Genomic DNA, 25,071 nt, shown 5'->3' on the forward strand with positions numbered 1-25,071 from the left:
CACTTCAAGCATTGCTGTAGCTTCGCCTACCACCGAAGGAGAGCAGTAAAACTTGAATATAAATTTAATTATGGGATAAATTTTATGGACTGAAATAAAAAATTAATAATTATTGTGATTCTATGGAACCGATAGTTGTTATCATTTTGAATAAAAGAGCTTACGTCTTGAAAATGACGTTCACATTTTTCGGCTGTTGTTGGAATGATTTAAATAAGGGTATTTTATTATTATTTTTTACTATTTATTATTATTATTATTATTATTATTATTATTTAAATTTATATATTTAAAAATAAATTATTTAATCCCTAGTTTAATTTAAACGAAATATTTTATTGATATTTCTAAATAATGTAATATTGTAATTATTAAGATTAGTTAAATATATATTTTTTTACTAATTTTGTATTAAAATTATCAATATATAACAATGTATAATATTGTATAGAGTAATTTATCGATATAGTATTAATAATAATAAATAAATATATTTAATAAATCTTAATAATATAATATTGCATTAATTAGAAAATTCTATATTTTATTAATCAAAATTATTTATCATAACCTAATGAGAAAAAGGGTAACCCAATTTCCACGACAATTATTAAAGTCAAAATCAATTTAATTAATAAGAATTATATAGACTAATTTATTTTTCTTATAATTACTATTTATATCTTAATTTAGTTAGTATACCCATATTTTCTAATATATGTATAAAGATTTTTAAATAATTTTAATATAATTTATTTTACGGGGAAAACATTTTTGTCAATTAAAAAGATTTTGAAAATGAAATTTCTCTTACATCCTCGTTCTTTCCTTTATTTAATATCTAAATAAGAAAAATTTTAATTTTTCTCAATCCAAGTAAATCTCTGGCAAAGGGGTAAAGTCGTAAAAGGATTCTCTGTTTGGCTTCAATTGAATAGTTATATAACAGTGGCTAACCACAACCGTATACCGGCAATTTGCTATTCTAGCCGCCACATCATGCTTACTGAATAATCACAAACCACCGCCAGTGCCGATTAATAAGCTGGTGTCTGCAAGTGGGTTTCCTTTGAAATCTTCAAATTCACTTGTTCTCCTTGGTGGGTAATCTTTGGTTCATCCATTCATGGCTTCCTCAATGCTTAGTGGAGCTGAGAACCTCACTCTCATGAGAGGCATAAGCCCAAAAGTGAAAGGGTTAGGTTTTTCGCGGTCAGATTTTCACGGGAACCACTTTCCCGGAGTGACAATCACTTGCTCTAGAATCTCCAGGACAAGAACAATGATGCCCAAGTGCAGTTTATCAGCCTCTAGGCCAGCTTCTCAGCCCAGGTTCATCCAACACAAGAAAGAGGCTTTTTGGTTCTACAGATTCCTCTCAGTTGTATATGACCATATTATAAATCCTGGTCACTGGACTGAGGACATGAGAGATGATGCACTAGAGCCTGCTGATCTCAGTGACAGGAATATGGTAGTTGTAGATGTCGGCGGTGGTACTGGTTTCACTACTTTGGGTATAGTGAAGCATGTGGATGCCAAAAATGTCACCATTCTTGATCAGTCCCCGCATCAGCTTGCAAAGGCCAAGCAGAAGGAGCCCTTGAAGGAGTGTAAGATTATTGAGGGCGATGCAGAGGATCTGCCATTTCCTACCGATTATGCTGACAGATATGTGTCCGCTGGGAGGTATGTCTCTGACATGCATGCCTTGACTTTTATTAGAATTGAATTCCAAATTTTTGTTATTTATGTCCTTATTCCATTGGTATTCTTGGTTAATTTATGATTTGGTGGCTGAAGTAATGATCATGGTTCCATTTCTACTCGAAATTTTATGATTAGCTAGAGCTGTTACCCTTCGTTTGTATCCTTAATTTGGCAGGGGAAATGGACAGAAATTAAACAGGGAAATGAGGAGAAAAGAAAAGAATGGAAATTTAATTTATTTGTTGGATAGATTAGTAGAATAGGAGAGAAATGCCATTTCTCTCTTAAGAAGATAGAGGAAATACCCCCATTTTCTTTCTTATGTCTATTATATTGCAGAAGGATATTTACTTATTTTAGTATAAGTAACACTCATTTCCCCCCCGTTTCTCTCCATTTCCCACCGATTTGGAGAGAAATATTTTGAGTTAATTACAAGGAGTTTGAAATGAAATTTCTCCTCTTTCTCCTTTCTCTTCCATTCTCTCCTCCATTTGATGTCCAATCAAGAGAATTTAGAGTCTTTTCTCTTCTCTCCATTTCCCATTTCCCTTTTCCCTGAATCCAAAAGGGTTATTAAATTCTTGTTATTCTTTAGTATTGTCAAGAACAATTCTCTCTGTCAAGTTTCTATTCATCTATGCTGTGTTTCTGTAATTTGGATTTCCAAACAGTGAGGTCAAATTGGTATGCGTATCTATGTATTTTACCATGTATTTAGTGCGCTGTGAATTAGTTATGTGCCGTGGATGTAATGAAGTTTGAAGGATGGAGTGTGCATAGGGTCAAATTTGGTCTCTGCATATGTAGTTTATTTTTACAGGACAATGGTAGATTTATAAGAGAAAGTAAACTTCATATTTATATTGAAAATTGAGTCGATTTCCTAGCTATGGAACTTATACAATTACATCTTCTCAGTATTGAGTACTGGCCAGACCCACAACGTGGCATCAAGGAAGCGTACAGGGTCCTGAAAGTAGGAGGAAAAGCCTGCTTAATTGGTCCAGTGCATCCAACATTTTGGTTGTCTCGTTTCTTTGCAGATGTTTGGATGCTCTTCCCAAAGGAGGAAGAGTACATTGAATGGTTTGAAAAGGCTGGGTTTAAGGATGTCCAACTGAAGCGTATTGGCCCAAAATGGTATCGTGGTGTTCGCCGGCATGGGCTGATCATGGGATGTTCTGTGACAGGTGTTAAACCTGCATCTGGAGATTCTCCTTTACAGGTAACTATTCTTGACTTGTTCATTGTTTAATGATTAATCAAGCATTTTGGTAGTTTTATCAGCTCAGTCTTAAGGGTTAAAATCCTTGTCCTTTTTTTTAATATATTCATTTGGATATAATGTGGTTTGGTGGATGGATGTGTGTATGTGGATGCCTATTTTAGTAATTTTGTTTTAAATTAAGGTTATCTTGCTATAGAAAGCACATACTGGTTGCTCTCTTGATGCTTTGGGTTGCATTCTGTAATGTATGAATATGAGTTAAAAAACCAGTCATGTAGCATTCTTTTATTTTATTTTTATTTGTTTTGACATATATAAACTTGACAGCAAGAGTGGAGGAAGGGGGACAAGGGGAATCTTGCCCCCCGAACATTTATAAAATTTTTTAAAATAGATGTAGTAAATTATGAATTTTTTTTAATTAATTGGCCTCCACAAATTTTCTGTTAACCCTTAATAGTTTATAAATTGTTTATTATGACTTAAGCTGAAGTCTCAAAATTACTTAGTTATTATTGAGTATGAACTATGAAAGTTCAATTAAAAATTAATTATTTAAATTTTTATATTTACAAATTAAAATTTGACTGATAGTTGTTTTTGATAGTTAAGTAGAAATCAATTTAATAATTCCCTATCACATCATCCCAAATAAAATGGGATTTCTCAATATGAACTTTTGCTCTTCCTTTCCTTTTTTATATATTTTCATTTAGCTCTTCTCTCTTTCATGACATTCAAACTAAAAAGTTACCTTCAATCCGTACAAGTAGACAAAGCTAATGGTCTCAACTCTCATGCAATTTTTGGATAGATCAACTTAAATGTATATTTATATTTATCTTTTATGTGCTATTAAGTTGATATTTACATATTCTGTTGTCTTAGTATTTTCAATTGCTCTTTAATCAAAGTGTTTAATATGTGAAATATCTCTCTCTCCCTCACACACACACATTTGGTTTCCTTTGTAATCATGCCTTGTGGATATGATGAAGATTGGCTAGTTAAAAGTAGGTTCTTACACATATACAGATTTGTATATATATATATATATACACACACACACACACATTTATGAGCTTGGTTTTTTAGTTCTTAGCCCTTCAATTTTAGGATTGGATACTGAAATCTTCTGATCCTAGATCTTGGGAAATAGTTGACAAGAACTGAAATGTAAAATTTTGTCAAGTGCATTCAAGGTTCAGTTTCACCGCCCCTGCAACATCTAACTGTAGTGTGCAGTTCTTCATTACCTCAGCCACCATTATTGTAACTTAAGCTTAGCTGGGTTTCAGGGCAATTGTTACTGAACAGTTGCATGTGTTGAAGGCACTCCAAATCCTAGATTAAGAAAATTCTTTTGACCTATTGTCAGTATTGCTAGAACTCGACCCTTTGATTAGGGTGAGAAGATAGATTTTTGCAATCGAATGTAAAATAGTTGAATGGCATTATTTATTTGATTTCCGACCTGTATATGCTAATATTTTGGGAATAATTGAGGGCGGAACTTTATTACTTCCCTAGTGCAGTGATTCTCTGTTTCTAACTTTGCTTAATGTAGACTGTAGTTGGTGATTAGCAGAACTATAATTTATCTATTACTGCAACTGTCTCTCTTTTTTGTTCATTTGTTCAAGTACTTTTTAATATATATTTTTTTAATTTACTACAGCTTGGTCCAAAGCAAGAGGACGTGGCAAAGCCGGTGAACCCATTTGTGTTCCTTCTGCGTTTTATTTTGGGTGCCATGGCAGCAACATACTACGTGCTGGTGCCTATCTACATGTGGCTCAAAGATCAAATTGTACCCGAAGGTAGGCCAATCTAAGACGGATTATGGAGTTGCTTTTGTGGGCTGCTTCTTCTTCTTATTATTTTTTTTATTTTTATTTTTTTAGAGTTTCCGCTTGTGTGGTCATTAGAACGAGTATGCAAGACTAAGTGAGATGAGTGTATCATTGAACACTTCTAAAACTTTTTCTAAAATTTCTTCGTTTGAAATAATAATAGAAGCTGAAAGTCGTCATTGGAACATTACAAGCAGTAGACCCAGAATTTGATGCCACCTGGTAAAATTGTAGACCCGGTTTCATATGGGGGTCCAAAATGACCCAATGGTGTCCGGTACCACATCTTCACATGATACAACTATTCAACAATCCCCCCATATATTAGAGAAAATTTACGCCAGTTAAAGGTAGAATTCCAACACTGGAACATATACTTTTATGACTAATGAAGAGACTAATTAAGCAACCAAGCAAGCACATAATGAGCATATTATATGTACCTGCAAACTTCCCTCCATATATACTTTCTCCACCAGTGCCCCCAAACCAATTAAAGTTTGATCCTTACAAATCAGCAAATGAGTATTGAAGTCACACGGTGAAATCGCATTCATTAGTAGACTAGAAAATTTATCAAATCATAGTGTACCTTTTCCTTTGAAAAGTCACCACCTTGTCAGGACAAGGAAAAGAAAATGAGCAATTTGATAGCAATGAGATTAAGTATCACAAAAACAGAAACAAAAGAAACTTGCTCCTTGATCATTGATACTACAAAAGAATCACATGAAGGTCGAGTTTGCTAGGGAATGTTGCTGCATTGTCAAAGCACCTTTTGGAACTTTGGTCAGGCACTTCTAGAGCACCCATGGCAAAAGCATCCCAAAAGCACGCTTTGATGCTTTTAGTTAAAGAATCCAAGAGTGTTCTTTTGCAGAAGGCAGTTTCAAATGCAATGCAAATTCCGCACCAAGTTGTGCAAAATTTTGTTATCAAGGAAAACAATACAATATGCTACAGCTCAGTGACAATGGGTTCTCTACATAGTTAAGGAATAATGAGACAGCAATATATAGATATGGAAAAGGCATTCACTGAATGTATTAATAACAATCCAAGACACCATACAGTTGTCAAAACAGTCAAACCAACAACAAGTATTTATATTATTCATTTATTTGAGTGACACTTGTTGAATAGGAAAGAAAAAACATACTTGGGCCTTGAATCCTCTAATAATTCGATGAAAAAAAGATCCTTTATGGTGAAGAGGTTTCCCAGTTGTTCACCTACAATGGATCACGACATGATAGTGTCAAATTTCAAATTAACTTATGTAGACAATAGGCAACTGATTTCTCAAGCAAAGAAAATAAATAAGGGTATTCAAATCAACATTACAGAACCAACTCCGGCAGTTTCATAAGATCTAGATGTGCCAGTTCCAGCACTACAATAAAGATGAGTGTCTGCCACCACTCAACAGCCAACAAGTCATTGGCAGAAATAAATGCAAATGCTAAGTGCTAACTGTATCTTCTTAAACACATGCATGCTACTATTCTTAGGTACTTTGCCCAAATTGTCAAAGTAACTTATTACATTCAGAACCAGTACATCATGCCAACAACATCATCTATGGTTGCTTTCCATATTATCCATTTTTCTAGTCCCGAAAATATGTATATTGTATACAGTAACTCTTAGGTTTTTTTTACAACTTCCACTAATTTTTTTTATCATATTGGCCATATATAAATTTCAAAAAAAAAAAATTCCAAATATGTCAAAAGTGACTTTAAATTTTAAACTCATTAACACTTGCACAGTTGATATTCAAATATAGGCCGTATCAGGACATTAATGATCATTCTTAAATGCAATCAAATCTCTAGTTAGGTGTTGTAATCGTTAATAAATGGTCAACGAATACCTTCATCATACTCTTAGTATGCCATAGGGCCACATTATAGCAAGTGTGAAACAGGGTCCCATTGATTGTAATGCATAACCATTATTGAATACAGGATTTGAGAAGATATAGTGTAAACACAAGGCAGGACAACAGTAAGAACATCAAAATGTCCATCCATAGATCCAATACTAAGTCTTTTCCCTTTTTCTATGAAGATGAATGTTCATTACAAACCTAAGCAGGTATTTTAAATTCTTACAACAGCATGCTGTAATACACAAAGACATAATGCTTATGGTGACCACTCCAATAACTATCCGTGAAACAAATTAAAATCCATTTAAATAAACAACTAAACTACGCCCTACAAAGATAAAAGTGAAACTGTGCAAGCTACAGTATACAACCAAGGAGAAGAGCATTTTAAAGTCAACAAAAGGTTCTCAAAAGCAAAACAAGTTTCTTCATTTTCAGCAGGAAAACTGAGTGTTATGCACCCATCATAATAGCATCCATTTAGTGAATCAAGTAAACTTTCGCTTGCATGTCCTGAAGCAGATTCTCAGCATGTAATATATAATTGGAAGAGCCATTGGAAACAACAACATTTAAAAAAGATGTCAAAAAACACCAGATATTGGAAGCAAATAATAATGATTGGACAAATCAAATTGCAGTAGTTCCAACAACATATTGAATGGAGAATATTTAATATGTAGTTATAATTTAAACAGAGAAGTTTAATATGCCTGCACAGAGTGCCCAGAAATTATCTGCAGTATTAGGAACAACATCTGCAAAAAGCTGTCCACTAAAAGAAAAAAGTTCATGCAGTTCAATAGTGGTACACAAACTTCGACTTCTTTCACATAATAAGAATAACAAAAGGCTTTGGGTGCGAGAAGGAACAAACAAGTTGGGTCTTGCATTACCTCAATAGCAATTCTTTCAACTGGATCTCCATCTATTGATACTTGAAAAAGTACAAGAGCGTTATTTTTCTTGCTCATCTCTCCTATCTCTTGAACACAGAATTAGACATCAAGTTAACATATGCATTCCCCAATATTGCATTAGGGTATGTGACACACCTAATTCTATAAATTATCACACATAAAACATGCAGAATCTGTTGTGAGGATATCTGAAATCTCCATCCACAATTTCCATTTATGTAGAAACTTCAAACATAAACGGTACACTTGTTCAGACAGAACTAACATATAAAAAAGGAACTTGGTTTCTCTAACTGGCCAAAGTACAATCTCTTTCTATAATAAAGTTGAGACAAGCTCGTATTACGTTGTGGAATGTTATTCCAAAAATCCTGAGAAATCAACCTTAAGGCAGGGATAAGATAATCGATCGCAAAGAACCTTTCCCTAACATACATTTACCAATGAAACCCAATTACAAAATCAAAATTAATAAAATAATAAAAAACCGTATCATTTGGTTCCGTTTTGAGTTTTAGTATGCTCATTCTTAATTTTCCACCTTCATTTGATCCAAGCAAATCCTCTCTCAGAAATGTAGCTAACTGACTCCAATTTGCAGTCAGAGTACAAAAAAAGTTTCATGCAGCTAAAGCTTGGTTATGTAACACTTTGGTTAGCGCATTTTAACAGAAGTTGTAAAATCCTAAACCCAAATTCTTGTTTTAAACTAAAGGCAATACAATACAGCTTCATTTACTTCAATTTGACTATATTTTAAACAATGGCAGACTAAACATAGCATAAATTTGAAAATATAACGCAACGGGTTGCAGAAACTGAAATTCTACGAATTCCCACCCATTACAAAAACCAGATGAAGGTGATTAATGAGAGAATTTAAGTTGAGACAAGTTTCTAGGCAACCTTGGTAGTGCGCAACTCAGGACTAATTGAATTATTGAACTAGGGATTGCTACTTGAGAACTCAGTCAGCGGCGATAATTACCAGTGTGAATTGCCAAGTGAGAACGTAGCTATGCTTGCGTTGCTACTTGCAAGAGATTTTACCTGCAAAAATTATTCTATTCCACGTTTGGGTGCTGGGCATGAATCTCCTATGCTAGAAATTTTGCAGTTGAGATACACTAATGATCAATCTATGTACGCCACGTGGTCATATGCTTTTTTTTTTTTTGTTGCCCAAAAGCAGAATTCATTGAGGGGCCTTAAATGGCCAATCAAGAAAATACTTAGTTGGTCAAAAGATTTACAAAGAAAGGAAATATCATGCAGACACATTCTAGTAAGATTGTGACCTGCAGAATTCCTCACCCTAAAACCAAATATGCGCCAACGCTATACAGAACTGTTCTTCCCTAAAATGCACGGCAAAGATGGATAAAAAGAAAGAGAAAAAGAAAAAGTCATGGTGCAGTAGACATTGGTTTCAAGAATGAAAGTGAAGGCCGAACAAAAAGTGCCATTGAAATTTCGTTCATCCATTCAAAAAGTTGATTTTATTTAAGAAGCTTTGAATGGAATTCATAGCTCAAGCGCGTTGAACCATTTCAATTTTCAATCACTTTCCCAATAAAAAAATTTATATTTCCTTCATAGCTTACTTTTTATATTAGACTTCTTCATACCTCAAGCTAACTCAATTAACCTTCAAAAATACACATTTCTTCTTCTTCTTCTTCCTCATTTCTCTCTTCTTTTCATCTACTAGAAAATCTTGAAAGATTAAAGAAGAATGGCAGAAGCACTTACAGAAGATCAGATTACAGAGTTTCGTGAAGCCTTTTGCTTGATTGACAAGGACTCGGATGGTGCGGTGTTGTTCTTTAGTTCATATACGATATAACTCTGTTCCATGAATATTATGTTCTAACAATATCTATGCAGGCTTCATTACAATGGAAGAACTAACAACCATTATCCAATCGCTGGATGGACATCCTACAAAAGAAGAAGTTCGAGACATGATAAGTGAAGTTGATGTTGATGGAAATGGAACAATAGATTTTCAGGAGTTCTTGAACATTATGGGAAGGAAAATGAAGGCAAGATTTTATATATGCAGCTGTCTTCGGCTGCCCTAATGAATTATTTTCTTTTTATCCATCTATCTATTTTCATTTTCATGTCATTTCATTCTTGCAGGAAAATGTTTCTGAAGAGCTAAAAGAAGCTTTCAAAGTATTTGACAGAAACCAGGATGGATATATATCAGCTAATGAGGTCAATATTCACATTTCATCTTCTCCAAATTACCTAGTTTTTTTTACAGATTGAATTATCTCTGGTATATGTTTGTATTCACACGTATGTCTGACTTGATACATTGTTTAACTGTGCAGCTAAGGCAAGTGATGATAAATTTGGGAGAGAGATTAACAGAGGAGGAAGCTGAACAGATGATAAGAGAGGCTGATTTGGATGGTGATGGTCTAGTTAGTTATGAGGAATTTGCCAGGATGATGATGGCCTTCTAATCTGTACGAAAAACATAGATCATGATCCTTGTATGCTTGGTTCTTTAGTTTTCTTCTTTGCTTGTCAGGTAGAATTAGAAAGCAATGAACTCCTCGTTATAAAGGCATATGCGCAGTAGAATGAAAGAAAAGGAAAGAAAAGGAAAGAAAAAGCTATTATGTCATGTTGATTATTGATATGAATAAGAATCAAATAGCACAGTACAGAAAGCTTCATCATCAGAATAGAAAAATATGAGCAGAAAATTATAACATGATTCCTTGTTGCCTATCAAATTCAGTTCATACGCCTAGTCCTAGAAACAAGTTCCATGGTCTTTCAATGTAGCTGACGGGCATAATTTCTCCATTTTGGGTTTGGCATTCACATCATTGTAATGTATGGGTAGTCAAAATACTGTTATTGCGTATTGTTTCCATTTTGTCCAAGGAACACAGGAAACCAATTGTATCAAATTAGCCATTGATCAATAATCAGTAAGTAAATTCTTATTAGGTAGCTATACAAAGTAGAAACTATAGGACCAATGATGAGTAACTTTGAATACCTGCTTTTATTTTATTTTATTTTTCCTTTATGTCGTTGTTACAATAGCATATCTGTATTTACAATATGCCATTGGACCTATAAGCATTGAATTCATGTTTCAGTGAAAAAAAAAAACTATGTTATTTAATGTTAATATATTAAAATATTTGAGAAGAAAATACTTACCTTTAAGCAAATCACTATGTTATTAAAAAAATTAATAGCCATTGGAGTTAGTTTATTGGCTAACAATTGCTGAAGATAAATCACCCCACTAATGCTCTAAAATAAATTATTAAAGCAAGCCAATATGAGCTAAACAGCTGATCCCCACGGGAGAAGTAGACGGAGAAGAGCACCTTCGCCTTCTTCCGCTCACCTCTCTCTCACAAATCATTCAATTTACTTCCCATCAACTTCAATTAATTTCATCTCATTCTGCGCTTCCTTTAGGAAGGCTAAATCTGGAAAAACGCGAAACATGGACCCTTCCTTTCCTCAAAACCTCGATGACTACTCCCCATCTTCAACCACAGTCAAATTCGACTATCCAACTCCTCTCCTTAGGGGTCCGGTACCCGCCGGCCCATCCGACGACCCTTCATCCGGCCCTTACCTTCTCGCTTTCAGAAATCCACGATCCTGGACAGCCGCCTACAAGATCTGCGAGTCTAAAATTATCGAGCAGTGCGAGGGCGGGGCCAGGATTGGGTGTGCCATAGCCGCATCCAACAAGTGTAAACCCCCGTGGTGGCGCAGTTTGATTGGAGGGAAATTGCCTGATTTGAAGGAGAGAGAGATGTGCGAGGAACGCGAAATGGAAGGCTGTTTGGCTGCAGCGAAGGAGAAGTGCATTGGGTTCGCCAAGGACAAGTGTTGGAGGCCATTCAGTGAAGCAAGAATTGCAGCTGGGGAAGGGACGGTGAGTGAGAAAATGGTTAAGAAGTTGGTATGTTTAGTATCAATGCCAGAGAGGAGCAAGTGGCCCGGTTTGATTGAATTTGATAAATGTGAGTTTGGCATCACAAATCACAGAGCTGGTGAGTTGCTGGGCTCTGATCCAAATTATGAATGGTTCTTCAAGAGGTGAAAGAGAGAAAGAAAAGAATGTGGAGTTATTGGGTTGTGCCATTGAAGCTCAGTGATGCTGGGAGGTTTGGCAATTTCTTACCTGGTTGAGGATGGACACTGGGGAGGTATGTCTGTTAAACTTTACCACCTAATTGGTTTTTAAAGTGGATAAATAGATGCTAATCATGTTGAGATGAAGAATGTTTCCTAATGCCTATGGTAGTTGATGGTAGAGCATCTTGGCTTGCTTAATTGGATCAAATTTTATATGCAGGGGCTTGTTTAATTGGATCACATTTAATGTTCAGAAAATTTCTTTCTGGCGCTTTTAGTATATTCATTCTTTCTTAAATTTGTAAATTTGATAAGAGACCATTATCAGATCTCTTTTTTTTTTTTTAGTTTATGAGATGCCAAGGAAAAACTTGACATGGAACACATAATCAATAATATTAGAGAGCCCATGATTTCAATAGAGATGGCAAAATCTCCCAATCCCGTGCGAACTCGCCCCGTCCTAATTGGGACGGGTTTTTCAACATTTGACTGTGTTTCAAATCGGATTTCGGGGTACCGAAAAAATTTATCACCGGAATATATCACCGGAAAGGTGTGGTATCTGTATTTAAGAATTCCGCTCCAATATATATATAATTTCATTTTAATTAAATTAATAGTAAAAGATATAAAAAAAATTGTTAATTCATGAATTATAATTACTTAAAATAAATTAAAAGAAAACGAGTTTGGTGAGATGGGGTGAAACTGGGACAGGGATTCTAGTTTTTCAACGGGATGAGGATGAGTAACTATTTTATTAACCCGGCGGGATATGAGGCGGGATTGAGGACATATTTATTAGTAACGGGGCAAAGAAGTGAATGAAACTGTTCTTGATTCGCCTTCTTGCCATTTCTATATTTCAACCTAAGAAATTCTTAGGCGGTAGTTCTACCACGCCATTCATATACTACACCAAACCATAAGTCCATACAAGTATTTTTCAACCTCAATCTTAGGACGATGCTTCAGAGGAGCACTTTGTGGTGTTAATTAAATTCCACCATGTCGACCGAGAGGTGCTATTCACTCTTCAGCACTTGAGAAGAGCTGAGGAGGGAGCAGTGACATCTTGCAAAGGCCTATATGTATATATGCTTGCAGCTTGGTTTCACTAAGATCCGATCATATGTTCAAGAAATTATGTGGTGGGAGGCGTCTTTTTAAGTTTTAAATACATAATCAACCGACTCTGGACCAGAAAAATCCTTTCCTTCAAATGATCTCCTCCTCTACATTTTTGAGGCTTCTCCCGTAGAACTTGGGCTCAGTTTGTGGGCATCGAAATTGGGCTTATACTGGTTCTACTTGCACCTAGCTGATAGCTCATCATTCTTCGCCCACACTTTTCCTTATTGATAGGCCTTGAATAGCATAGAACATAGAAGACCTAACAAGTCCAAATTCTGCAAATTTTTTTGGTTAGACTTGGGTTAGTATACCTTCCAAGCCCTTTCCCACCTATCCTATCGTCTGAGCTCAAAGGTGTTTCAGCCTTTTTGATTCCTGGCGTTTAAACCTAAACACTGTGTCAACTACGACATTTTCTTCTTCAGATAATTTAAGCTGTGGTAACTATTTCTTTGTGAAAATTGCGAAATTCTCTTCAACACTACATGCTTTGACCTTACGGAGAACAATTTACTCGTTTATCTCCAATATATAGCAATTATGAAAATATTGCACTTATAAAAATTTCATATTTTTCATTTGTAGTTAAATATAAGAAAAATTTTAAAGAAAAAAAAATATTTTTCATCTTCAATGACAGTGAAAATAAGGGTGATTAGTATTTAGTGCTGTTATAAAAATCAGATTGATGATCAAACTGATTTTATGGTTTTTTTTTTTTTCAATCCATGAAAATCACCCTACTAATATCTTATTATTATTATTTTTAATATATGAATCCCCCTAAACTCAATTATAGTTTATTCTAAATTACTCAAGAACGTTCTAAATCCAATTATTATTATTTGAATAACACATCAACTCATTTTAACTTTATATATTTTAACTAATACTTTACATAAAATATATTTTTTATTAAAAAAATTATATTTTATAAAATATTTAAATCTTATTTATTTAAAATATAGTATATAAAATTTATAAATATTATTATAAAAAAATATATTTTATATTTAATTAATTAATTTTAAAAATGAGTAGATAATAGGTATCCAATATATAAAATTTGAATTTGACATTAATATTATTTCACAAATTTAAATTTGCTCTAAACTTGTTTATATAATACTTGAACTCATTCCAATATGGTTTAATTAGATTACCTACTTGAAAATATCTAATTCTTGCTTAAGAATGACCACGAATAGAGCACTCACAAAAAGTATCATTCATTTCAAATCCAATTAAAATTTATTAAAAGCATCATTCATTTCAAACTCAATTAAAATTTATTTTTAACTATTTAAGTCTATTTCAAATCAGATTATTATTATTATTAATGAAAATGGTCAAAACTATTTAATTTTAAATATTTTAATTAACAATTTATATAAAAATATTTTTTATTAATAATTTATATTTTAAACATTTAATAATTTTAAAAAATATTTAAATTTTATTTATTTAATTTATAATATATAAAAATTTATAATTGTTATTATAAAAATATATATTTAATTAACTAATTATATAAATAAATTCAGATAATAAATTAAATATATAAAACTTAAATTCGATATAAATATTATTTTTCAAAATTAAATTTATTTTAAACTAGAATATATATTATTTAAATTTATTTTATTAAGATTTAATGGTGTCAAATACTCACGTATAGCCGACCTGTTACCATTCCTTATAACAACTTTAACGATAATGTCGCATAAACCCTAAATTGAATTGCCAGTTTATTGTTTTGCTAGTTTATTGGTTAATTATTGTTTAATCGGTCAACCCCTGTCATTGTCCTACATTTCTTCTCCACTCCTTGCGTACGAAATATGTAATTAATGTAATTTTTTAAACAAATTCATTTAGCACTAATTGAAACTTAAATTTAAGATTTCATAGCAAAGGAAATAACTTTAATATTAATAAGTTAATTGATACAATTAAGGGTATGTTTAATATTATGTTATAGTTAAGAAAAATACTTTCTAAATATATTAATTAAAAAGTATTAAAATTAATTAAAAACTAAATTTAATATATTTTAATAAAAAATTGAAATAATAAAATAACAATAATAATAATAATAATAATTATTATTATTATTATTATTTTGTTTATCATAGTGCTTGTTTTTTCAATGTGAACTTAAAACAAAGATTTGGAGTGGAGACACCAAGACCACGCTGCAGTCTGTCCTGCTTGCCTGCGGAATGGGTTAGAAATAGAAATTTAGGTCGGAGCTATTGAAGTCTAACCCAGTTGAAGGGCAGGCATAGAAAATTAAATATTCGGAAAGTGCACTCTCAATTTCCTAGTTTTTATCCAAATGCAACCTCAGTTCGTATACCATTTGAGCCTTGTTCATATTCCACATACTACTAATATTATTCCACATGGTTGCATAGATGAATGTTAAATTAATTATCCTGTTAAACTTTTTAGATTCAACCTTTTTATTCAAAGGGTGCGTGCTAATTGAATTTATAATTATTTTTAACGCAATTATTCTTTTTTTTTTTTAATTTTTATTATTGTTTTTCAACTTTGATTGATATATTTTAATAAGGTCACTAACTCACCATTTCTAAATTTCAATAAAGATTTTATCAATTTTCTCACCTAATAGCCGCCCCACCTCCTTTGCCGACCTGTTTATTGTAACACTGTCCTGGATTTATTTAAAATGATTTTAATTTCTTCTGTTTGTATAGGAAAAAAAAACATAGAAAATGGTAGTTTAGAATAGCTTGGACATTAAACACCTGAGAATAGACATTTTAGCAATATTATTTGACAAAATGCTTTGTGGTTTTAAATATTAGGGGCTGCTGGCAAACAAAACTTTAATTATTAAATTCTTGATGTTAAACTTTTTATCAGTTAGCTTAATTTCCTAGATGATGCATTTTCTTGGAAAATGGATGGTGGGTGCCTACTGCCAATGGACAAACTGTTGTCCTACATGGATCAACAATGGGCATAAGGCAAGAGTTTTAAATATAAAAATTTAGATAATTTTTTATATTTGAACTCTTTTTAGAGATTAATTAACTTAGAATATTTTTCATGTTTTATGATAAATTAAATTAAAATAAAAATTTTTCTAGAGTTAAAGTTTTTTTTTTATTAAAATTAATTCTTATCTCAATATTAAATTTTTTTGTCTATAATTTCCTGTTTAAGCAGGAGAATGTTAAATATAAAAACATTGTCATTGTTGGTCAATATCATCCACCGCATAAAAAATTCTTGTGATAAAATTCAAAATTGATGAGTTCAGAAGTCAGAATCCAGCATCTGTGAACTTTGAAAGTTTCATTGGCATTAAATGAACAGAGAAGGAGCAAGGAAGCTTCACTGTCGGCTATGAATTTATTTTTAATTTCAATAACTGGAATCATAAGCAAAGCGGACTACGACAATCTGATGTGTTGACAAGAAATAGGTGTCAGAGACGACTCAGTAAAGACAAAGGTGATGTCGATGCTATTAATAGAGAGAAGTGTTGTGTTGTGCAGACGAATATGATAGGAAATTGCGCCATTACTTTTCAATGACTTTGCAGAACTGTTCAGCAAAGTATTCAGTTGGTGAGTGACGTGTGGGAAATTGTCTCTTAAAAGAAGATAGTGGAGATTATGGATCCGTGAATCATTTCATAAATAAAATTTCTAATGAAATCAAATGTTGTATTTGACTTATTCTGAAAAAAAAAAGAAAATATGCTTATGAATTATGATAGGTTGTTTATTTTATAAAAAATAATTTATATATAAAAAATATTTTTTATAAAAATATATATATTTTTTATTTTAATATTAAATTAATAATATATATTTATATTACAAATATTTTTATATTTTAATAAAACTATTAAAATTTAAAAAATAAAAAATAATTTAATTTTTTTAATTAAAAAAATATTTTCCTTTCCCTTATTTTTTTTAGTATTTTAAACATTAAAAAATATAAAAAATATATTTTTGTGAAACAAATAAAACTTTTAATACATACTAAAATATGAGCATTTATGATAAATTCTTTAATAAATTGATTTAATTTATCAACTTTATAGTCTAATGGTTAAATTTTTGTGTTTAATTAAACATTGACCCGTAAATTTTAAGGTTTTAAATTAAATTAAAAAATCATATTAAATTAATTAATTTTAATAAAATTTATTTTATTATTTTTAATTAGTTATAATTTTTCATGAAAAATTAAACCTAATCGAAAATTAATTTTATATTTATAATTTTTTATAATATTTTAAGATATATTATATACTTTTAATATAATTATACATTTTATATATAATTAAAATTTTAATATATGCATTATAATTATAGATTATATAATTTAATATTATTTTTTATTAATTTATTTTTTTCTTAATAATTTTAATTATAAATACATTAAATTATTTTACAATATTTAATTATAAGTGAATTATATATATATATATATATATATTCAATTTTTTATTTTATATGTAACTTATAGATAATAATTATATAATTAAGAAATAGTAAAAAATATATTATATACTACATTTGTATTAGTATATTATGTATAATATGTTTAATTTTAAATTATATATATATTATAGTAAAATATTATTAATTAAAAAATTTAAAAATATATTATGTGATATATTATGATTATAATAATCAATTTTAAAATTTAAATGATAAATTAAATATAATTTTTTATAAAAATCATTATATAAAATCATTTTAATAACTAACTTCTTTTATTTGGTGGATGAGTTTTTTTCCTATAAAAAGGATCAAAATTCGAATGGAAATTATATTGAATGAAATTAAAATTAAAGTATTAGAATCAAATTAAATTTAACTCGTATTAGAATTTCAATTCGATTTTAATTATTAAGTATATCATGAATTAGAATCAAAATCACACACTCTTAGCCGTCAATATGAGAAAAATAAATTAAAATTTATTGGGATTTTAAAAATATTTATTAAAAAAAATAATCAAATTCAGTTTACGAAGCAAAATTCAAATTCAAATTTTCCACCTTTCTCTTACGCTCCAAAATTTAGTAGCTTCTTTTTTTTTTTTTTTTTGTGGTCCCTTTTCTTTTTATCACTTTAATTTGACTTTCTTCTTTCGCTTAAAATATTTTTCGTGAAACACGATTCAATGAAAAGTTTCCATTCATTACTCACTTAGGATGTGAAACATAGATGAAGATGAAAATATTTTTTTTTTTATTAATTTGATTTAGACTTAATACCTCAAAAATTTTAAATGATTATAATATTAATAAATTAAAATTAATTATTTAATAATTTTAAACTAATGAACTAAATGAGACAATAAATCGATGGATTTTAAAAACTCTCTTGATGATATCAGTTCGAGTAATTATCACACGTGATTACTAAGTGTTTTCATAAAAATTATTGAAAATTTATTAAATTGTAATTTAATTTTATAAAAATTATTGTGACTAAAAATTAAAAGTTTTCAAATTAATTTATTAATTTATTAATTTTTTTACAAATAAAATTATTTAACTGGTGGTAAAAAAAGTATAAAGAAGAGAAAAATTTAACAACGAAGATGATAAATAGATGTATTTTTATATATTATATTTAAAAAAAATTAATAAAATAATTAATAAATCAATAAGTTAAAATGAAAATTTAATTTTCAATTATAATAATTTTTATAAAAATAAATTAGAATTCAAATGAATTTTATAAGAGAAGTTAAAATTTAATATTTTTTTTATAAAAATACTACTAAAATTAACTTATAATATAATATTTACCCAATAATTTTGGTACAATGTTGAAGATATATCATATACATTTTGTCAACCATCGTACAAACAAGATTATGTTATCGACTTTCTCTTTGGATTCTTGATGTCTCGTAGTGCTTGCCGGAGAAGCTAAAGTCTGGCTAATCGGCGCTTACCAATTCCATGGTAATGGGTCCGAAAGTTTATGGACAAAATTAAGTTTGGCATACCCTCTTGATCTCTCCGACATTTTCCACCCGTCGACACTATAGAAGATTTTTTTTTTTAAATAAAAAAAGGAAAATTACAAAAAGTATATTATGGTTGAGTGCATTTTGCAAGTTGGTACTTGTAATTTATCATAGATAATAAATATTATGTTTCATTAGAGTTGTATATGAATAAGTCATGACTTTGAAAGCAGTCATAAATAAATAGAAAATGAAAATTTATGTTAAATATAATTAGGCAAAAACCATGAGAATAATTTGAATAAAAATTGAGATTAAAGGGTAATTTAGTGTGCAATTATACCATAAAATTATTAGAATTTCAAAATAAAGGCAAAATTTTCATATGCAATAAAAAATTTACAGCAGTCATAATTTATTATTTTTATATAATTTTCTCTCCATTTAAATTACTAATATGTTTAAACGATTTGTATAATTATAGTTTTTAGGATGGTAATTGATCGAGTATTTACAAGCATTTAATTTGATTGAATCCTAATATGATAAATTTGAACAATATATAATTAGGTTTATGTTAAGTTTGAATTTAAAAAATAATATTAATGACAGTTTCAAGTCGTATTAGAGTTTTGCATATTATATACTGATTACACAAATTCGTTTATATAAATAATTAATTAAATAAATAAATAATTTTTTATAGTAATATTTATAAATTTTTATATATTTTATTTTTAATAAAATAAAATTTAAACATTTTATGAAACTATTAGATTTTTTAAAATATAAATAACTAATAAGAAAACATTTTTTTATGTATTTTATTAATTAAAATATATAAAATTAAATGAGTTTGGATAACAATAATCAAGTCTGAGAAGAATTTAAATGATTGAGAATAAATTTTAATCTAATTTAAAAGAAATTTAAATATTAAAAATATTAGTTAAATTTGAATTCAAATAGGTGTTCTTCACGAGTTCTACCCATTATCATCCTAGTTTTTTCCAAGTATTTGTTAAACAATATTTATTAAGCAAATACATCCTAAGCGAAGATGCTGAAAATGAAAGCTACATTAATTGATTTGTTTGGATTAATTTTCAACACTATATTAAATTACATCCTTTTCTTGTAAGTTTCTAAGAAATTATAGCTTCTTCTTTGGCTCCGACAAATTATTCAATGTGCTCAGTACACTATAAAATAATACATTTATCATTAAAAAAAAATTAATTACTTTTTAAATTTAAGAATGTAAAATTTATAATTTTATGAGTGAGAGTGCATATATATACCGAAAGTATTTAATAATTTGTCACTCCAGTTATACTTCAATTTAGAATTACAACTCTAAAACACAAACACGAATTCCATTCTCCAAATTCCCCAAATTGGATGAGCTAGGTCAAGAATTGGGTTTTGTGTCGATTTCTCCTGCGTTCTCGTTGTCAACCAAAATAGGATATTAGAAGGATTGAGATAGAAATAGGGGCAACGAAACAAATCTAAATGAATGGCAACCCATTTCGCAAGCAATCTGTATACCACACGATAGGCTGACAATGCAATCAATCCAATCCTTTTATAAACAGAAAATACAAAGAAAGGTGGGCATGAAACCGCGTTTCTGACGTCTACGGTCAATGAAACTTTTCCATTTCAGAAAGTTAAGTGGATGTTCATCTAATTTGGACAATTAAAAAACTTTGTTGACCTAAAATGAACACTTTAGCATGTTCAAGGACCCAAAAACATACAATGTGTTGCTAGTTGTTGGAAATTGAAAATCTTGTTTTCTAACGCCACACTATTAAATACATTGAAAATCAGACTCCGGCAAGAATTAGTACCGGACAAAAAAGTACCCATGAATTGCTATTCAATTTAGCTGTGCGCAGATTGTGGCTAAAATAAAAGAAAATCAAGTGGGGAATACTTTAGAAAACCCTGTTGATTGGCTGTGTGTAAAGTGAGAGTCACGTTTGTACATACGTTAATTTCATTGTATAATTTTTTCTATAAAAAGGCTCTCTCAGGCAAGCTACTGGAAATGAAATTCCAAACCAGCCCTTCTTCTCTAACTATCTATTAGAATTTCTTTTCAGACGCTGCCTTACTAGCAACTTCTTAACAAAGAAGGGAAAACTATGGCGAGCAGTAAGCAATCGAATTTCGATTGCACCAAATTGCTAACCAACACTCTCAACAACGCAAAGAAACGGTGGCGTATTGCTTATTTAACAATCTGTTCTGTTCGTGCAATGCTTTCTCTCGTAAGAGAGATAATTGTATCCGAAACAAATAGCTATCAACACTCTGGTATTCTGCACTCTGTTCCCTACACCATACTTGATGTAGAATCGATCAGTTCCCAAAAACATGTACCCGTTTCCAGTATCCCTGGTATTGATAAAAAAAGACTTACCGAAATGGTAAAAGAGAAAGACTCTGTAGCTCTCCGCCAGTTTAGAGGAGTTAAAGGTGTTGCCACCGCTCTTGGGACAAACTTAGAGCATGGAATTGACGGTGATGACAGTGAAGTCAGCTTGAGGCGTGACATGTTCGGTTCCAACACTTACGATAAGCCGCCCCCCAAGGGGTTTCTATTTTTCGTGCTGGATGCTTTTAAAGACACCACCATCCTTATCCTCCTGGTATGCGCTGCTCTTGCGCTTGGCTTTGGAGTAAAAGAGCATGGAGCAGAAGAAGGTTGGTATGAAGGTGGGAGCATCTTTGTGGCTGTGTTTCTAGTCGTTGTTGTCTCTGCTCTCAGTAATTTTAGACAGGAAACACAATTTTACAAGTTATCTCGAATAAGTAGCAATATCAAAATTGATGTTGTTAGAAATGGACATCGACAACAGATCTCTATATTTGATATTGTTGTTGGAGATGTTGTCTCCCTGAAAATTGGAGATCAAATTCCAGCGGATGGCTTGTTCTTGCATGGGCATTCTTTCCAGGTAGACGAGTCAAGCATGACAGGAGAAAGCGACCATGTTGAAGTCAATTCCACCAGCAATCCATTCTTGCTTTCTGGTTCGAAAGTTGCCGATGGATATGCTCGAATGCTGGTGACATCCGTTGGAATGAACACTGCTTGGGGCGAAATGATGAGCTCAATAACTCGTGGCTCCAATGAAAGAACACCATTACAAGCTCGACTTGACAAACTAACCTCTTCTATTGGGAAGATTGGCCTTTCGGTTGCTTTCCTAGTTCTTGTAGTCATGTTAATTCGCTATTTCACAAAAAATACAAAAAATGAGAATGGTATGACAGAGTACCGAGGTAGCAAAACAGATACAAATGATCTGTTAAATTCTATTGTTCGCATTGTGGCTGCTGCAGTCACTATCGTGGTCGTGGCAATTCCAGAAGGTTTGCCGTTAGCAGTCACGCTAACTCTAGCTTACTCCATGAAGAGAATGATGAAAGATCAGGCTATGGTCAGAAAGCTTTCGGCTTGTGAAACCATGGGATCTGCCACAGTTATCTGTACTGACAAAACAGGCACTTTGACATTAAATCAAATGCAAGTAACCAAGTTCTGGCTTGGTCAAGAACCCATTGATGAAGTTTCTTGTAGAGGAATTTCTCCAGCCATTCTTGAATTGTTCCACCAAGGAGTCGGTCTGAACACAACTGGTAGCGTCTACATTCCAGCATCAGGTTCTGTACCAGAGTTTTCAGGTAGTCCAACTGAAAAAGCCATTCTCTCATGGGCAGTTTCTGAAATGGGTATGGACATGGGAAGAGTGAAGCAAAGTTATACCATTCTCCATGTCGAAACCTTTAATTCAGAGAAGAAACGAAGTGGGGTTTCAATTAAGGAATTGGCCGACAACACCATTCATGTACATTGGAAAGGTGCAGCCGAGATGATACTAGGGATGTGTTCAGATTATTATGAGAGCAGCGGGATCATAAAGTCCATGGATGAAGATGGAAGAAGTAAAATTGAGAGAATAATCCAAGGTATGGCAGCTAGTAGCCTCAGATGCATTGCTTTTGCTCACAAAAAAATAAGAGAAGAACTGATAAACAATGACAATGGTGAAAATATGCGCCCAAAGCTACAAGAAGATGGTTTGACCTTGCTAGGGATTGTGGGTATCAAGGATCCATGTCGACCAGGAGCCAAGAAAGCTGTGGAAATTTGCAAGTCCGCCGGAGTAAGCATCAAAATGATAACCGGGGACAATGTTTTCACAGCAAAAGCCATAGCCACAGAATGTGGAATACTTGAGATGGATCCCGAAGTAGACAGTGGGGTAGTAGTAGAAGGTGTCGAATTTCGGAACTACACACACGAGGAGAGAATGGGAAGAGTTGATGAGATTCGCGTGATGGCAAGATCATCACCCTTTGACAAACTTCTAATGGTGCAGTGCTTGAAGCAGAAAGGTCATGTTGTTGCAGTAACAGGAGATGGCACAAATGATGCACCTGCACTGAAAGAAGCTGATATAGGACTGTCTATGGGCATTCAAGGCACAGAGGTTGCTAAGGAAAGCTCAGATATTGTCATTTTGGATGATAATTTTACTTCTGTGGCAACAGTTTTAAGGTGGGGAAGATGCGTCTACAACAACATCCAGAAATTTATCCAGTTTCAACTTACTGTCAATGTTGCAGCTCTTGTGATTAATTTCATAGCAGCAGTTTCTGCTGGTGAGGTTCCCCTAACAGCAGTCCAATTGCTATGGGTGAATCTCATTATGGACACTCTGGGAGCTCTGGCCCTGGCTACAGAACGGCCAACTGATGAACTGATGCAGAGGCCGCCAGTAGGTCGGACAGAGCCCCTCATAACAAATATTATGTGGAGAAACCTTCTAGCTCAAGCTCTTTACCAGATAGCAATCCTCTTGACTCTACAATTCAGGGGCGAGTCTATATTCAATGCGAGTCCAGAGGTAAATGATACAATTATTTTCAATACTTTCGTGCTTTGCCAAGTATTCAACGAGTTCAATGCAAGGAAGTTGGAAGAGCAGAATGTATTCAAAGGCATCCACAGGAACCATCTGTTCCTTGGCATTGTGGGCGTAACTATTGCTCTTCAGATTGTGATGGTGGAGTTTCTAAAGAAGTTTGCAAGTACGGAGAAGTTAAATTGGCTGCAATGGACAGTTTGTATTTTAATAGCAGCTGTGTCATGGCCAATTGGTTGGGTTGTGAAACTCATGCCTGTGCCAGGCAAACCATTCTTCAGTTATCTGAAGAGGCCAATATCCGGCTTCAGAAGGGCTATGTGTTCAATCTACCATAGAAAATCCTCTTCCTGTAGGCTTGCAAATGAGTGTAGGAGAAGCTAAAAGCTTCAGGAATGGCATCTTCAGCTTCTCATTTTGGCTATAAAATTCATTCTCATCAACAAAATCCAGCAAGAGAAATCGGTTTCCTTGGATAATTGAAGATCTGACAATTCACAGCCGAAAGATGGCAGGTTATCAATTAAGATTCATTCAACATTAGAAGCTAATTACTGATTACTAGTTTTATCCGGGTAGGCAAACCCTTGTTTTCTTCCTCCTGTATAGAATGGGAAAAATTAACCTGTGTTGCTACCATTTGATGTTCTGCAAATTGGCCCCTCAAACATACTAGGTAGTCAATTTAATCTTTAAAATGCGACTGGTTTCAAACATTTACTATAATTCCTATATTTTTACAAGAACAATGATTAATCCCTCAAATATACTAGGTGAACTATAATTTAATCCCGAGATTTGATAAAACCTATAATTTAGTTTTTATATTTTCAAAATTAAATAATTTAATCTTTCAAATTTTATAAAACCTATAATTTAATTATTTCATTCAATTTACCTTTAATTATAGTAAAAATATCAAAATATCTCTAACTTTATATACTTTATAACTTAAACAATTTAATCCATGAAATTTTGTATTATAAAAAAGTAGTTTAAATCAATGGATTATTTTGTTTATAAAGTTTGAATTAAGTAACTATTTTGTTTATAATATAAAATCTTATAGACTAAATCGTTTAAGTTAAAAAAAAAATATAGAGTTAAGTGAATTTTAATTATTTTTGCTATAATTAATAATAAGAAAAAAAAAGAACAAATCAGTTCATATACTTTAGGTTGAGGGCCAAATAAACTTAAAATCAAGTTTTGAGACAAATAAATTTATGTATTTCCTAATTAAGGTCATTTAAGTCATTACTTAATAAAATATTAA

General features: G+C 31.7%; 4 protein-coding genes across 4 annotated transcripts; all 4 read left to right on the plus strand.

Moving 5' to 3' along the window:
* The first annotated feature begins 850 nt into the window (after positions 1-850).
* On the plus strand, positions 851-4,981 carry LOC110645645 (2-methyl-6-phytyl-1,4-hydroquinone methyltransferase, chloroplastic). Its single transcript, XM_021798865.2, has 3 exons — positions 851-1,689; positions 2,632-2,938; positions 4,620-4,981. The coding sequence occupies exons 1-3, from the start codon at positions 1,127-1,129 to the stop codon at positions 4,773-4,775; spliced, it is 1,026 nt and encodes a 341-aa protein (XP_021654557.2). The 5' UTR covers positions 851-1,126; the 3' UTR covers positions 4,776-4,981.
* A 4,180-nt stretch (positions 4,982-9,161) lies between these two features.
* LOC110645640 (calmodulin-like protein 8) lies at positions 9,162-10,192 on the plus strand. The gene is made up of 4 exons (XM_021798861.2): positions 9,162-9,419; positions 9,496-9,653; positions 9,754-9,831; positions 9,951-10,192. The coding sequence occupies exons 1-4, from the start codon at positions 9,344-9,346 to the stop codon at positions 10,083-10,085; spliced, it is 447 nt and encodes a 148-aa protein (XP_021654553.2). The 5' UTR covers positions 9,162-9,343; the 3' UTR covers positions 10,086-10,192.
* Positions 10,193-10,870: 678 nt separating this feature from the next.
* LOC110645639 (uncharacterized) lies at positions 10,871-12,160 on the plus strand. The gene is made up of 2 exons (XM_058140459.1): positions 10,871-11,810; positions 11,960-12,160. The coding sequence occupies exon 1, from the start codon at positions 11,096-11,098 to the stop codon at positions 11,702-11,704; it is 609 nt and encodes a 202-aa protein (XP_057996442.1). The 5' UTR covers positions 10,871-11,095; the 3' UTR covers positions 11,705-11,810; positions 11,960-12,160.
* An 8,410-nt stretch (positions 12,161-20,570) lies between these two features.
* LOC110645650 (calcium-transporting ATPase 12, plasma membrane-type) lies at positions 20,571-24,434 on the plus strand. Its single transcript, XM_021798872.2, has one exon. It carries the CDS (start codon positions 21,006-21,008, stop codon positions 24,177-24,179), a length of 3,174 nt encoding a protein of 1,057 aa, XP_021654564.2. The 5' UTR covers positions 20,571-21,005; the 3' UTR covers positions 24,180-24,434.
* Positions 24,435-25,071: the final 637 nt, after the last annotated feature.

This window comes from Hevea brasiliensis, chromosome 2 (genome assembly GCF_030052815.1).
Source record: "Hevea brasiliensis isolate MT/VB/25A 57/8 chromosome 2, ASM3005281v1, whole genome shotgun sequence".
Taxonomy (NCBI): Eukaryota; Viridiplantae; Streptophyta; class Magnoliopsida; order Malpighiales; family Euphorbiaceae; genus Hevea; species Hevea brasiliensis.

Coding starts and splice junctions, on each gene's coding strand:
- LOC110645645 (XM_021798865.2), top strand. CDS start 1,127: ATGGCTTCCTCAATGCTTAGTGGAGCTGAGAACCTCACTCTCATGAGA. Junction 1,690..2,631: donor AGATATGTGTCCGCTGGGAG/GTATGTCTCTGA, acceptor ACATCTTCTCAG/TATTGAGTACTGGCCAGACC. Junction 2,939..4,619: donor CTGGAGATTCTCCTTTACAG/GTAACTATTCTT, acceptor AATTTACTACAG/CTTGGTCCAAAGCAAGAGGA.
- LOC110645640 (XM_021798861.2), top strand. CDS start 9,344: ATGGCAGAAGCACTTACAGAAGATCAGATTACAGAGTTTCGTGAAGCC. Junction 9,420..9,495: donor GATTGACAAGGACTCGGATG/GTGCGGTGTTGT, acceptor ATATCTATGCAG/GCTTCATTACAATGGAAGAA. Junction 9,832..9,950: donor GATATATATCAGCTAATGAG/GTCAATATTCAC, acceptor TTAACTGTGCAG/CTAAGGCAAGTGATGATAAA.
- LOC110645639 (XM_058140459.1), top strand. CDS start 11,096: ATGGACCCTTCCTTTCCTCAAAACCTCGATGACTACTCCCCATCTTCA.
- LOC110645650 (XM_021798872.2), top strand. CDS start 21,006: ATGGCGAGCAGTAAGCAATCGAATTTCGATTGCACCAAATTGCTAACC.